We start from the raw sequence: 12,741 nt of genomic DNA on the forward strand, positions 1-12,741 counted from the left end.
AGCTAGAGCACAGGGTCAGCTAGAGCACAGGGTCAGCTAGAGCACAGGGTCAGCTAGAGCACAGGGTCAGCTAGAGCACAGGGTCAGCTAGAACACAGGGTCAGCTAGAGCACAGAGGAGCACAGGGTCAGCTAGAGCACAGGGTCAGCTGGAGCACAGGGTCAGCTAGAGCACAGAGGAGCACAGGGTCAGCTAGAACACAGGGTCAGCTAGAGCACAGAGGAGCACAGGGTCAGCTAGAACACAGGGTCAGCTAGAGCACAGAGGAGCACAGGGTCAGCTAGAGCACAGGGTCAGCTAGAGCACAGAGGAGCACAGGGTCAGCTGGAGCACAGGGTCAGCTAGAGCACAGGGTCAGCTGGAGCACAGGGTCAGCTGGAGCACAGGGTCAGCTAGAGCACAGAGGAGCACAGGGTCAGCTAGAACACAGGGTCAGCTAGAGCACAGAGGAGCACAGGGTCAGCTAGAACACAGGGTCAGCTAGAGCACAGAGGAGCACAGGGTCAGCTAGAGCTACAGTACACCTACTCATTTCTTTATTCTTTATTTGTACTATTTTCTACATATATGTAGTACAATAGTGAAGACATCAAAACTATGAAGTAACACATATGGAATATATGTCTTCACTATTATTCTACAATGAAGAAAATAGTTTAAAAAATAAAGAAAAACCCTTGAATGAGTAGCTGTTCTAAACCTTGACTGGTACTATATGTTATAGTGCACTGCTATGTAGGGTGCATATGTAGTGCACTACTGGTGTCATTTGAGACAGGTCCTGTGTTACATTTTTCTGTGTGGGTTTGGCTGAGAGGGATATTGAAAATGAATATGTCTCCTGAATATGTCGGCTGGTGCTAGTTACATATGAATATGTTTTCACTCTTCACACCCACATGTAAAATACGAGGGATGAGAAATTTCAGCCGACGCTGAAGTGAGAGAGTGTGTGAGAGATAGAGAGCGAGGGATCGAGTAGACAGAGGAAAGGTAGAGGTAGGAGGAGAGAAAGAGGAGAGGAAGGGGTAGGAGAGAGAGAGGGTGGGTAGAAGGAGAGAGAGAGGAGAGGAAGGGGTAGAAGGAGAGAGAGAGAGGAGGAAGGGTTAGAAGGAGAGAGAGAGGAGTAGGTAGAAGGAGAGAGAGAGTAGAGGAAGGGTTAGAAGGAGAGAGAGAGGAGTGGGTAGAAGGAGAGAGAGAGGAGAGGAAGGGTTAGAAGGAGAGAGAGAGGAGTGGGTAGAAGGAGAGAGAGAGGAGAGGAAGGGGTAGAAGGAGAGAGAGAGGAGAGGAAGGGGTAGAAGGAGAGAGAGAGGAGAGGAAGGGGTAGAAGGAGAGAGAGAGGAGAGGAAGGGGTAGAAGGAGATAGAGAGGAGAGGAAGGGGTAGAAGGAGAGAGAGAGGAGAGGAAGGGGTAGAAGGAGAGAGAGGAGAGGAAGGGGTAGAAGGAGAGAGGGGAGGAGGGGTAGGAGGAGAGAGAGAGGAGGGGTAGGAGAGAGAGAGAGGAGGATATTAGAGAGAGAGGAGAGGAAAGGGAGGAGAGGTAGAAGGAGAAAGAGAGGAGAGGTAGGAGATAGGAGAGGTAGAAGGAGAAAGAGGAGAGAAGAGAGGAGAGGTAGGAGAGAAAGAGAGGAGAGGTAGAAGGAGAAAGAGAGGAGAGGTAGAAGGAGAAAGAGGAGAGAAGAGAGGAGAGGTAGAAGGAGAGAAAGGAGAAAGAGAGGAGAAGCAGAATGAGAAAGGAGAGGAGAGGAGACAGAAGGAGAGGAGAGGTAGAAGGAGAGAGGAGAGGAGATGCAGAAGGAGAGAGGAGAGGAGACAGAAGGAGAGGAGAGCTAGAAGGAGAGAGGAGAGGTAGAAGGAGAGAGGAGAGGAGACAGAAGGAGAGGAGAGGTAGAAGGAGAGAAAGGAGATCAGAGGGTGCAGTCTGCCATAATGAAACTGGATTTATTCAGTGTACCACTTTGGCATTTGTATGATAGTCCAAGAATTTAGTTACAGAACATTTTTGGAGAGGAAGTCCCTTAAATACAATGTGACAGGATGCAGAAAGTGGAAGAGAATATGCCATGCTTCTCCCTCCCTCCATCTCTCCTTCCCTCTGTCCTTTGCTCTCTCTCTCTCTCTCTCTCTCTCTCTCTCTCTCTCTCTCTCTCTCTCTCTCTCTCTCTCTCTCTCTCTCTCTCTCTCTCTCTCTCGCTCAACTACGAGGCTGTTATGTAGGCTGTGACTGTCTGAGACATCTTCCATCTCTGTCTTTGGTTCAGTCTATCAGGTGTGAAGGTAAGACCCAGATGCAGACAATGTTGAGTTAACAAGGGTTTAATAATCCAACAGGGGCGATCCACAGGTCAAGGGGTCAGTAAACCAGAGGTGGGACAACGGTACCGGACGGCAGGCAGGCTCAGGGTCAGGCAGTGTGACCAGGCAGGCGGGCTCAGAGTCAGGACAGGCAAGGGTCAAAACCAGGAGGGCGAGAAATTGAGAGACTGATAAAAGCAGGAGCTGAGACAAAACCGCTGGTTGACTTGACAAACCAGACGAACTAGCAACAGACAAACGGAGAACACAGGTATAAATACCCAGGGGATAATGGGGAAGATGGGTGACACCTGAAGAGGGGAGGAGACAATCACAAAGACAGGTGAAATAGATTAGGGTGTGACACAGTCAGCGTTCCTTTGTGTCTCCTCGGACTGTGGTCAAATGTCACAAATCGCCTGACAGTTGTATAAAAGTCATTTTAGATAGCTTGGGTTGGATAGAAGCCATCTTCATTTCCTCCTTTTTCCTTTTACAACGAGGAAGTTGTTATGAACTCTGAAAAGGATCTACCCTGTGCATCTGCCACCATATGTCTTGTATAACATCTCTGGTCAGGTCACATGGTCAGGAACAAAATCTGGATTTACTAGTTCATCTATCCTTGTTTATTGAACCAAATAACAGTGACCCCCCCTTCTTCTTCTCTGCCCATCTCTACCATTTATCTTTCTCTACCTCCCTGTGTCTCCCCTCTCCATGTGTGTCTCTCTCTTCTCCCTTCCTCTCTCTCCTCTGCCTCTACCTGTCCCCCCCCCCCCCGTCCTACTGTAGAGAGGGTAGCCTGAAGCCGGGGGATCGGCTGATGTGTGTAGACGGGGTGCCCCTCCACAGTGCCAACCACAGGGATGCCCTCGCCGTACTCAACCAGTGTGGTCAGGAGGCCCTCCTACAGATCGAGTATGACGTCTCTATCATGAGTAAGAGAAACCGTCCGAAATATAATGTATTCTATTCTAGTCATTCTATCTCTATCAGAGTTCACACTGCTGGAGAAATAAATAAACAATGTCAGCTTATTTTGTGTCATCCAGGCTGAATATTATTTGTTTATAGTCTCTAACTTCAATGAAATGTGGAACAAAGTGAATAGTGAGTAGTAATGTGTTGGGATCCCAGACAGTGTGTGTTTATATTTGTTTATAGTATTGTGTTGGGATCTGGGGTCTGTGTCCCTCATCAAGAGGATGTTATCTGGGGTCTGTGTCCCTCATCAAGAGGAGGTATCTGGGGTCTGTGTCCCTCATCAAGAGGATGTTATCTGGGGTCTGTGTCCCTCATCAAGAGGAGGTATCTGGGGTCTGTGTCCCTCATCAAGAGAAGGTATCTGGGGTCTGTGTCCCTCATCAAGAGAAAGTATCTGGGGTCTGTGTCCCTCATCAAGAGAAGGTATCTGGGGTCTGTGTCCCTCCTGGAGAAACATTGTGTTATTTCTTCTCAGACAGGAAGTTAAGTGGTACTCCTGCTGCTCTCAGACTGTCTGTGGTCTTGTTTCCTTTTATTTCTGAATCTCAAACAGCAGGTTTTCTGAGTGGCAGGGTTGGCGACCTTTGAGCTCCTCCCTGTATTGAAGTGGTTACCCAGTGTTGCCGGACTCTTTTCCAGCCCAAATTGGCCCCCCAGCCCGCCCTAGCCAGCCTAGACCACTGGAGCAAGGAGAACTACAGCCCCCAGTCTCCCTCTACACAGGGTTCTCTGGCTTGGTATAGTGAACTACTGTGGCTGGAACAGGGAGAACTACAACCCCCAGTCTCCCTCTACACAGGATTCTCTGGCTTGGTATAGTGATGCACTGTGGCTGGAACAGGGAGAACTACAACCCCCAGTCTCCCTCTACACAGGGTTCTCTGGCTTGGTATAGTGATGCACTGTGGCTGCAACAGGGAGAACTACAACCCCCAGTCTCCCTCTACACAGGGTTCTCTGGCTTGGTATAGTGATGCACTGTGGCTGGAACAGGGAGAACTACAACCCCCAGTCTCCCTCTACACAGGGTTCTCTGGCTTGGTATAGTGATGCACTGTGGCTGCAACAGGGAGAACTACAACCCCCAGTCTCCCTCTACACAGGGTTCTCTGGCTTGGTATAGTGAACTACTGTGGCTGCAACAGGGAGAACTACAGCCCCCAGTCTCCCTCTACACAGGGTTCTCTGGCTTGGTATAGTGAACTACTGTGGCTGCAACAGGGAGAACTACAGCCCCCAGTCTCCCTCTACACAGGATTCTCTGGCTTGGTATAGTGATGCACTGTGGCTGCAACAGGGAGAACTACAACCCCCAGTCTCCCTCTACACAGGGTTCTCTGGCTTGGTATAGTGATGCACTGTGGCTGCAACAGGGAGAACTACAACCCCCAGTCTCCCTCTACACAGGGTTCTCTGGCTTGGTATAGTGAACTACTGTGGCTGGGTCCAAGGCAGACTAGCTCTGTTACAAAAGTTTGCGTGCTCTCTTCATATATCAAACCTGCAGAACATAATCCCCTCTATCGATTAAATGGTTGATACACTTAGCTAGCTGCAGATTTACATTTTGGAGTCATTTACCAGACACTCTTATCCAGAGCAATTAGGGTTAAGAGCCTTGCTCAAGGGCACATCGGCAGATTGTTCACCTCGTCGGCTCAGGGATTCGAACCAGTAACATTTTGTTTACTGGCCCAGCACTAGGTTACCTGCCGCCCCAGATCTCTATGGCTTAGGAAGGAGGCAAGGGAAACAGCAGCTGTTGTCTCTTTCTCCTCCAAACTTTCTCCAATATTACAGATTACAATGATCAACTATCACAGTATAGTGTAAAAAATGCGCTATTCAATAGCTGTATTTTCCTGGCCACAATTCTGCTGTTTTCCATCCTTCCCCACTAATCAGGGATTCCTACCTGGGACACCAGAGTGGACACCAGAGTGGACACCAGAGTGGACACCAGAGTGGACACCAGATGAGTGGACAAAACACTCTGGTCATTGAATACGGCAGGGTAGCCTAGTGGTTAGAGTGTTGGACTAGTAACCGGAATGGTTGCAAGTTCAAATCCCCGAGCTGACAAGGCACAAACCTGTCGTTCTGCCCCTGAACAGGCAGTTAACCCACTGTTCCTAGGGAGTCATTGAAAATAAGAATTTGTTCTTAAAATGACAGTAATTGACCAATTATGGTAAATCAGGTAAAAAATAAAATCACTTCAGTCCTCAAGGGCTGGAACTGAACTTTCCTGGACCATAATGACAGCTAATTGTCCCATGTTCCTGCTGTTAACCTCTCATTGTAATACATTTCTGGGAGGTGGACTCTGAATGCCATATCGTAGTCATCATACAGTTGGAGGAATTAAAAAAGTTTAAACTGTGGAACAGTTTTTTTTGTGTCTAGGAGATGCATTGCATATATAATGAGTATTGTGACAATTATTCTGCCAAAACTGCGACACAACATCTTTTTTTTTTTAAAGCCTGCAACCGTATTCTATCAAACTTTATCTGTGACCTTTCAGATACTGTGACGAATGTGTCTGGTCCCCTATTGGTGGAGATCGCCAAGTCACCTGGGGCGGCTCTGGGTATCACCTTGACAACCGCCACCCACAGGAACAAACAGGTCATCGTCATCGACAGGATCAAAGCAGCTAGTGTGGTGGACAGGTGAGCAGACAGACCCACAGTTAGAGTGGTGGACAGGTGCGTTGACAGACCCACAGCTAAAGTGGTGGACAGGTGAGTTGACAGACCCACAGCTAGAGTGGTGGACAGGTGAGTTGACAGACCCACAGCTAGAGTGGTGGACAGGTGCGTTGACAGACCCACAGCTAAAGTGGTGGACAGGTGAGTTGACAGACCCACAGCTAGAGTGGTGGACAGGTGAGTTGACAGACCCACAGCTAGAGTGGTGGACAGGTGCATTGACAGACCCACAGCTAAAGTGGTGGACAGGTGAGTTGACAGACCCACAGCTAGAGTGGTGGACAGGTGCGTTGACAGACCCACAGCTAGAGTGGTGGACAGGTGAGCAGACAGACCCACAGCTAGAGTGGTGGACAGGTGAGCAGACAGACCCACAGGTAGAGTGGTGGACAGGTGAGCCGACAGACCCACAGGTAGAGTGGTGGACATGTGAGCAGACAGACCCACAGCTAGTGTTGGACAGGTGAGCAGACAGACCCACAGGTAGTGTGGTAGACAGGTGAGCAGACAGACCCACAGGAAGTGTGGTGGACAGGTGAGCTGAACTGGTAGACAGTCTACCTACAGTGCCTTGCGAAAGTATTCGGCCCCCTTGAACTTTGCGACCTTTTGCCACATTTCAGGCTTCAAACATAAAGATATAAAACTGTATTTTTTTGTGAAGAATCAACAACAAGTGGGACACAATCATGAAGTGGAACGACATTCATTGGATATTTCAAACTTTTTTAACAAATCAAAAACTGAAAAATTGGGCGTGCAAAATTATTCAGCCCCTTTACTTTCAGTGCAGCAAACTCTCTCCAGAAGTTCAGTGAGGATCTCTGAATGATTCAATGTTGACCTAAATGACTAATGATGATAAATACAATCCACCTGTGTGTAATCAAGTCTCCGTATAAATGCACCTGCACTGTGATAGTCTCAGAGGTCCGTTAAAAGTGCAGAGAGCATCATGAAGAACAAGGAACACACCAGGCAGGTCCGAGATACTGTTGTGAAGAAGTTTAAAGCTGGATTTGGATACAAAAAGATTTCCCAAGCTTTAAACATCCCAAGGAGCACTGTGCAAGCGATAATATTGAAATGGAAGGAGTATCAGACCACTGCAAATCTACCAAGACCTGGCCGTCCCTCTAAACTTTCAGCTCATACAAGGAGAAGACTGATCAGAGATGCAGCCAAGAGGCCCATGATCACTCTGGATGAACTGCAGAGATCTACAGCTGAGGTGGGAGACTCTGTCCATAGGACAACAATCAGTCGTATATTGCACAAATCTGGCCTTTATGGAAGAGTGGCAAGAAGAAAACCATTTCTTAAAGATATCCATAAAAAGTGTCGTTTAAAGTTTGCCACAAGCCACCTGGGAGACACACCAAACATGTGGAAGAAGCAACACAGCTCATCACCCTGAACACACCATCCCCACTGTCAAACATGGTGGTGGTAGCATCATGGTTTGGGCCTGCTTTTCTTCATCAGGGACAGGGAAGATGGTTAAAATTGATGGGAAGATGGATGGAGCCAAATACAGGACCATTCTGGAAGAAAACCTGATGGAGTCTGCAAAAGACCTGAGACTGGGACGGAGATTTGTCTTCCAACAAGACAATGATCCAAAACATAAAGCAAAATCTACAATGGAATGGTTCAAAAATAAACATATCCAGGTGTTAGAATGGCCAAGTCAAAGTCCAGACCTGAATCCAATCGAGAATCTGTGGAAAGATCTGAAAACTGCTGTTCACAAATGCTCTACATCCAACCTCACTGAGCTCGAGCTGTTTTGCAAGGAGGAATGGGAAAAAATGTCAGTCTCTCGATGTGCAAAACTGATAGAGACATACCCCAAGCGACTTACAGCTGTAATCGCAGCAAAAGGTGGCGCTACAAAGTATTAACTTAAGGGGGCTGAATAATTTTGCACGCCCAATTTTTCAGTTTTTGATTTGTTAAAAAACTTTGAAATATCCAATAAATGCCGTTCCACTTCATGATTGTGTCCCACTTGTTGTTGATTCTTCACAAAAAAATACAGTTTTATATCTTTATGTTTGAAGCCTGAAATGTGGCAAAAGGTCGCAAAGTTCAAGGGGGCCGAATACTTTCGCAAGGCACTGTATCACGTCATTCCTCAGATAGACAGTCTACCTATCACGTCATTCCTCACTACCTCCTCATGCCTTTTGCACACATTGTATATAGACTCCCCCCTTTTTTTCTACTGTGTTATTGACTTGTTAATTGTTTACTCCATGTGTAACTCTGTGTTGTCTGTTCACACTGCTATGCTTTATCTTGGCCAGGTCGCAGTTGCAAATGAGAACTTGTTCTCAACTAGCCTACCTGGTTAAATAAAGGTGTTCTCAACTAGCCTACCTGGTTAAATGAAGGTGTTCTCAACTAGCCTACCTGGTTAAATAAAGGTGTTCTCAACTAGTCTACCTGGTTAAATAAAGGTGTTCTCAACTAGCCTACCTGGTTAAATAAAGGTGTTCTCAACTAGCCTACCTGGTTAAATAAAGGTGTTCTCAACTAGCCTACCTGGTTAAATAAAGGTGTTCTCAACTAGCCTACCTGGTTAAATAAAGGTGTTCTCAACTAGCCTACCTGGTTAAATAAAGGTGTTCTCAACTAGCCTACCTGGTTAAATAAAGGTGTTCTCAACTGGACTACCTGGTTAAATAAAGGTGTTCTCAACTAGCCTACCTGGTTAAATAAAGGTGTTCTCAACTAGCCTACCTGGTTAAATAAAGGTGTTCTCAACTAGCCTACCTGGTTAAATAAAGGTGTTCTCAACTAGCCTACCTGGTTAAATAAAGGTGTTCTCAACTAGCCTACCTGGTTAAATAAAGGTGTTCTCAACTAGCCTACCTGGTTAAATAAAGGTGTTCTCAACTAGCCTACCTGGTTAAATAAAGGTGTTCTCAACTAGCCTACCTGGTTAAATAAAGGTGTTCTCAACTAGCCTACCCTGGTTAAATAAAGTTGTTCTCAACTAGCCTACCTGGTTAAATAAAGGTGTTCTCAACTAGCCTACCTGGTTAAATAAAGGTGTTCTCAACTAGCCTACCTGGTTAAATAAAGGTGTTCTCAACTAGCCTACCCTGGTTAAATAAAGGTGTTCTCAACTAGCCTACCTGGTTAAATAAAGGTGTTCTCAACTAGCCTACCTGGTTAAATAAAGGTGTTCTCAACTAGCCTACCTGGTTAAATAAAGGTGTTCTCAACTAGCCTACCTGGTTAAATAAAGGTGTTCTCAACTGGCCTACCTGGTTAAATAAAGGTGTTCTCAACTAGGCTACCTGGTTAAATAAAGGTGTTCTCAACTAGCCTACCTGGTTAAATAAAGGTGTTCTCAACTAGCCTACCTGGTTAAATAAAGGTGTTCTCAACTAGCCTACCTGGTTAAATAAAGGTGTTCTCAACGAGCCTACCTGGTTAAATAAAGGTGTTCTCAACTAGCCTACCTGGTTAAATAAAGGTGTTCTCAACTAGCCTACCTGGTTAAATAAAGGTGTTCTCAACTGGACTACCTGGTTAAATAAAGGTGTTCTCAACTAGTCTACCTGGTTAAATAAAGGTGTTCTCAACTAGTCTACCCTGGTTAAATAAAGGTGTTCTCAACTAGCCTACCTGGTTAAATAAAGGTGTTCTCAACTGGACTACCTGGTTAAATAAAGGTGTTCTCAACTAGTCTACCTGGTTAAATAAAGGTGTTCTCAACTAGTCTACCCTGGTTAAATAAAGGTGTTCTCAACTAGCCTACCTGGTTAAATAAAGGTGTTCTCAACTAGCCTACCTGGTTAAATAAAGGTGTTCTCAACTAGCCTACCTGGTTAAATAAAGGTGTTCTCAACTAGCCTACCTGGTTAAATAAAGGTGTTCTCAACTAGCCTACCTGGTTAAATAAAGGTGTTCTCAACTAGCCTACCTGGTTAAATAAAGGTGTTCTCAACTAGCCTACCTGGTTAAATAAAGGTGTTCTCAACTAGCCTACCCTGGTTAAATAAAGGTGTTCTCAACTAGCCTGCCTGGTTAAATAAAGGTGTTCTCAACTAGCCTACCTGGTTAAATAAAGGTGTTCTCAACTAGCCTACTTGGTTAAATAAAGGTGTTCTCAACTAGACTACCTGGTTAAATAAAGGTGTTCTCAACTAGTCTACCTGGTTAAATAAAGGTGTTCTCAACTAGCCTACCTGGTTAAATAAAGGTGTTCTCAACTGGACTACCTGGTTAAATAAAGGTGTTCTCAACTAGCCTACCTGGTTAAATAAAGGTGTTCTCAACTAGCCTACCTGGTTAAATAAAGGTGTTCTCAACTAGCCTACCTGGTTAAATAAAGGAGTTCTCAACTAGCCTACCTGGTTAAATAAAGGTTTTCTCAACTAGCCTACCTGGTTAAATAAAGGTGTTCTCAACTAGTCTACCTGGTTAAATAAAGGTGTACTCAACTAGCCTACCTGGTTAAATAAAGGTGTTCTCAACTAGCCTACCTGGTTAAATAAAGGTGTTCTCAACTAGCCTACCTGGTTAAATAAAGGTGTTCTCAACTAGCCTACCTGGTTAAATAAAGGTGTTCTCAACTGGACTACCTGGTTAAATAAAGGTGTTCTCAACTAGTCTACCTGGTTAAATAAAGGTGTTCTCAACTAGTCTACCCTGGTTAAATAAAGGTGTTCTCAACTAGCCTACCTGGTTAAATAAAGGTGTTCTCAACTAGCCTACCTGGTTAAATAAAGGTGTTCTCAACTAGCCTACCTGGTTAAATAAAGGTGTTCTCAACTAGCCTACCTGGTTAAATAAAGGTGTTCTCAACTAGCCTACCTGGTTAAATAAAGGTGTTCTCAACTAGCCTACCTGGTTAAATAAAGGTGTTCTCAACTAGCCTACCTGGTTAAATAAAGGTGTTCTCAACTAGCCTACCCTGGTTAAATAAAGGTGTTCCCAACTAGCCTACCTGGTTAAATAAAGGTGTTCTCAAATAGCCTACCTGGTTAAATAAAGGTGTTCTCAACTAGCCTACCTGGTTAAATAAAGGTGTTCTCAACTAGACTACCTGGTTAAATAAAGGTGTTCTCAACTAGTCTACCTGGTTAAATAAAGGTGTTCTCAACTAGCCTACCTGGTTAAATACAGGTGTTCTCAACTGGACTACCTGGTTAAATAAAGGTGTTCTCAACTAGTCTACCTGGTTAAATAAAGGTGTTCTCAACTAGTCTACCTGGTTAAATAAAGGTGTTCTCAACTAGTCTACCTGGTTAAATAAAGGTGTTCTCAACTAGCCTACCCTGGTTAAATAAAGGTGTTCTCAACTAGCCTACCTGGTTAAATAAAGGTGTTCTCAACTAGCCTACCTGGTTAAATAAAGGTGTTCTCAACTAGCCTACCTGGTTAAATAAAGGTGTTCTCAACTAGTCTACCTGGTTAAATAAAGGTGTTCTCAACTAACCTACCTGGTTAAATAAAGGTGTTCTCAACTAGCCTACCTGGTTAAATAAAGGTGTTCTCAACTAGCCTACCTGGTTAAATAAAGGGATTCTCAACCAGTCTACCTGGTTAAATAAAGGTGTTCTCAACTAGCCTACCTGGTTAAATAAAGGTGTTCTCAACTGGACTACCTGGTTAAATAAAGGTGTTCTCAACTAGTCTACCTGGTTAAATAAAGGTGTTCTCAACTAGTCTACCCTGGTTAAATAAAGGTGTTCTCAACTAGCCTACCTGGTTAAATAAAGGTGTTCTCAACTAGCCTACCTGGTTAAATAAAGGTGTTCTCAACTAGCCTACCTGGTTAAATAAAGGTGTTCTCAACTAGCCTACCTGGTTAAATAAAGGTGTTCTCAACTAGCCTACCTGGTTAAATAAAGGTGTTCTCAACCAGTCTACCTGGTTAAATAAAGGTGTTCTCAACTAGCCTACCTGGTTAAATAAAGGTGTTCTCAACTGGACTACCTGGTTAAATAAAGGTGTTCTCAACTAGTCTACCTGGTTAAATAAAGGTGTTCTCAACTAGCCTACCTGGTTAAATAAAGGTGTTCTCAACTAGCCTACCTGGTTAAATAAAGGTGTTCTCAACTAGCCTACCTGGTTAAATAAAGGTGTTCTCAACTAGCCTACCTGGTTAAATAAAGGGGTTCTCAACCAGTCTACCTGGTTAAATAAAGGTGTTCTCAACTAGCCTACCTGGTTAAATAAAGGTGTTCTCAACTGGACTACCTGGTTAAATAAAGGTGTTCTCAACTAGTCTACCTGGTTAAATAAAGGTGTTCTCAACTAGTCTACCCTGGTTAAATAAAGGTGTTCTCAACTAGCCTACCTGGTTAAATAAAGGTGTTCTCAACTAGCCTACCTGGTTAAATAAAGGTGTTCTCAACTAGCCTACCTGGTTAAATAAAGGTGTTCTCAACTAGCCTACCTGGTTAAATAAAGGTGTTCTCAACTAGCCTACCTGGTTAAATAAAGGTGTTCTCAACCAGTCTACTTGGTTAAATAAAGGTGTTCTCAACTAGCCTACCTGGTTAAATAAAGGTGTTCTCAACTGGACTACCTGGTTAAATAAAGGTGTTCTCAACTAGTCTACCTGGTTAAATAAAGGTGTTCTCAACTAGTCTACCCTGGTTAAATAAAGGTGTTCTCAACTAGCCTACCTGGTTAAATAAAGGTGTTCTCAACTAGCCTACCTGGTTAAATAAAGGTGTTCTCAACTAGCCTACCTGGTTAAATAAAGGTGTTCTCAACTAGCC

At 44.6% G+C, this 12,741-nt stretch overlaps 1 protein-coding gene across 1 annotated transcript in view; it reads left to right on the plus strand.

Moving 5' to 3' along the window:
• Positions 1–12,741, plus strand: part of LOC116375835 (glutamate receptor-interacting protein 2-like) — a 179,098-nt gene that overhangs the window by 58,101 nt on the left and 108,256 nt on the right. Inside the window, exons 7-8 of the mRNA XM_031833741.1 lie at positions 3,090–3,235; positions 5,809–5,956. Of these exons, the coding sequence (XP_031689601.1) occupies positions 3,090–3,235; positions 5,809–5,956 (294 nt within the window). The remainder of the gene's footprint in view (positions 1–3,089; positions 3,236–5,808; positions 5,957–12,741) is intronic.

Source organism: Oncorhynchus kisutch, linkage group LG1 (assembly GCF_002021735.2).
Source record: "Oncorhynchus kisutch isolate 150728-3 linkage group LG1, Okis_V2, whole genome shotgun sequence".
Taxonomy (NCBI): domain Eukaryota; kingdom Metazoa; phylum Chordata; class Actinopteri; order Salmoniformes; family Salmonidae; genus Oncorhynchus; species Oncorhynchus kisutch.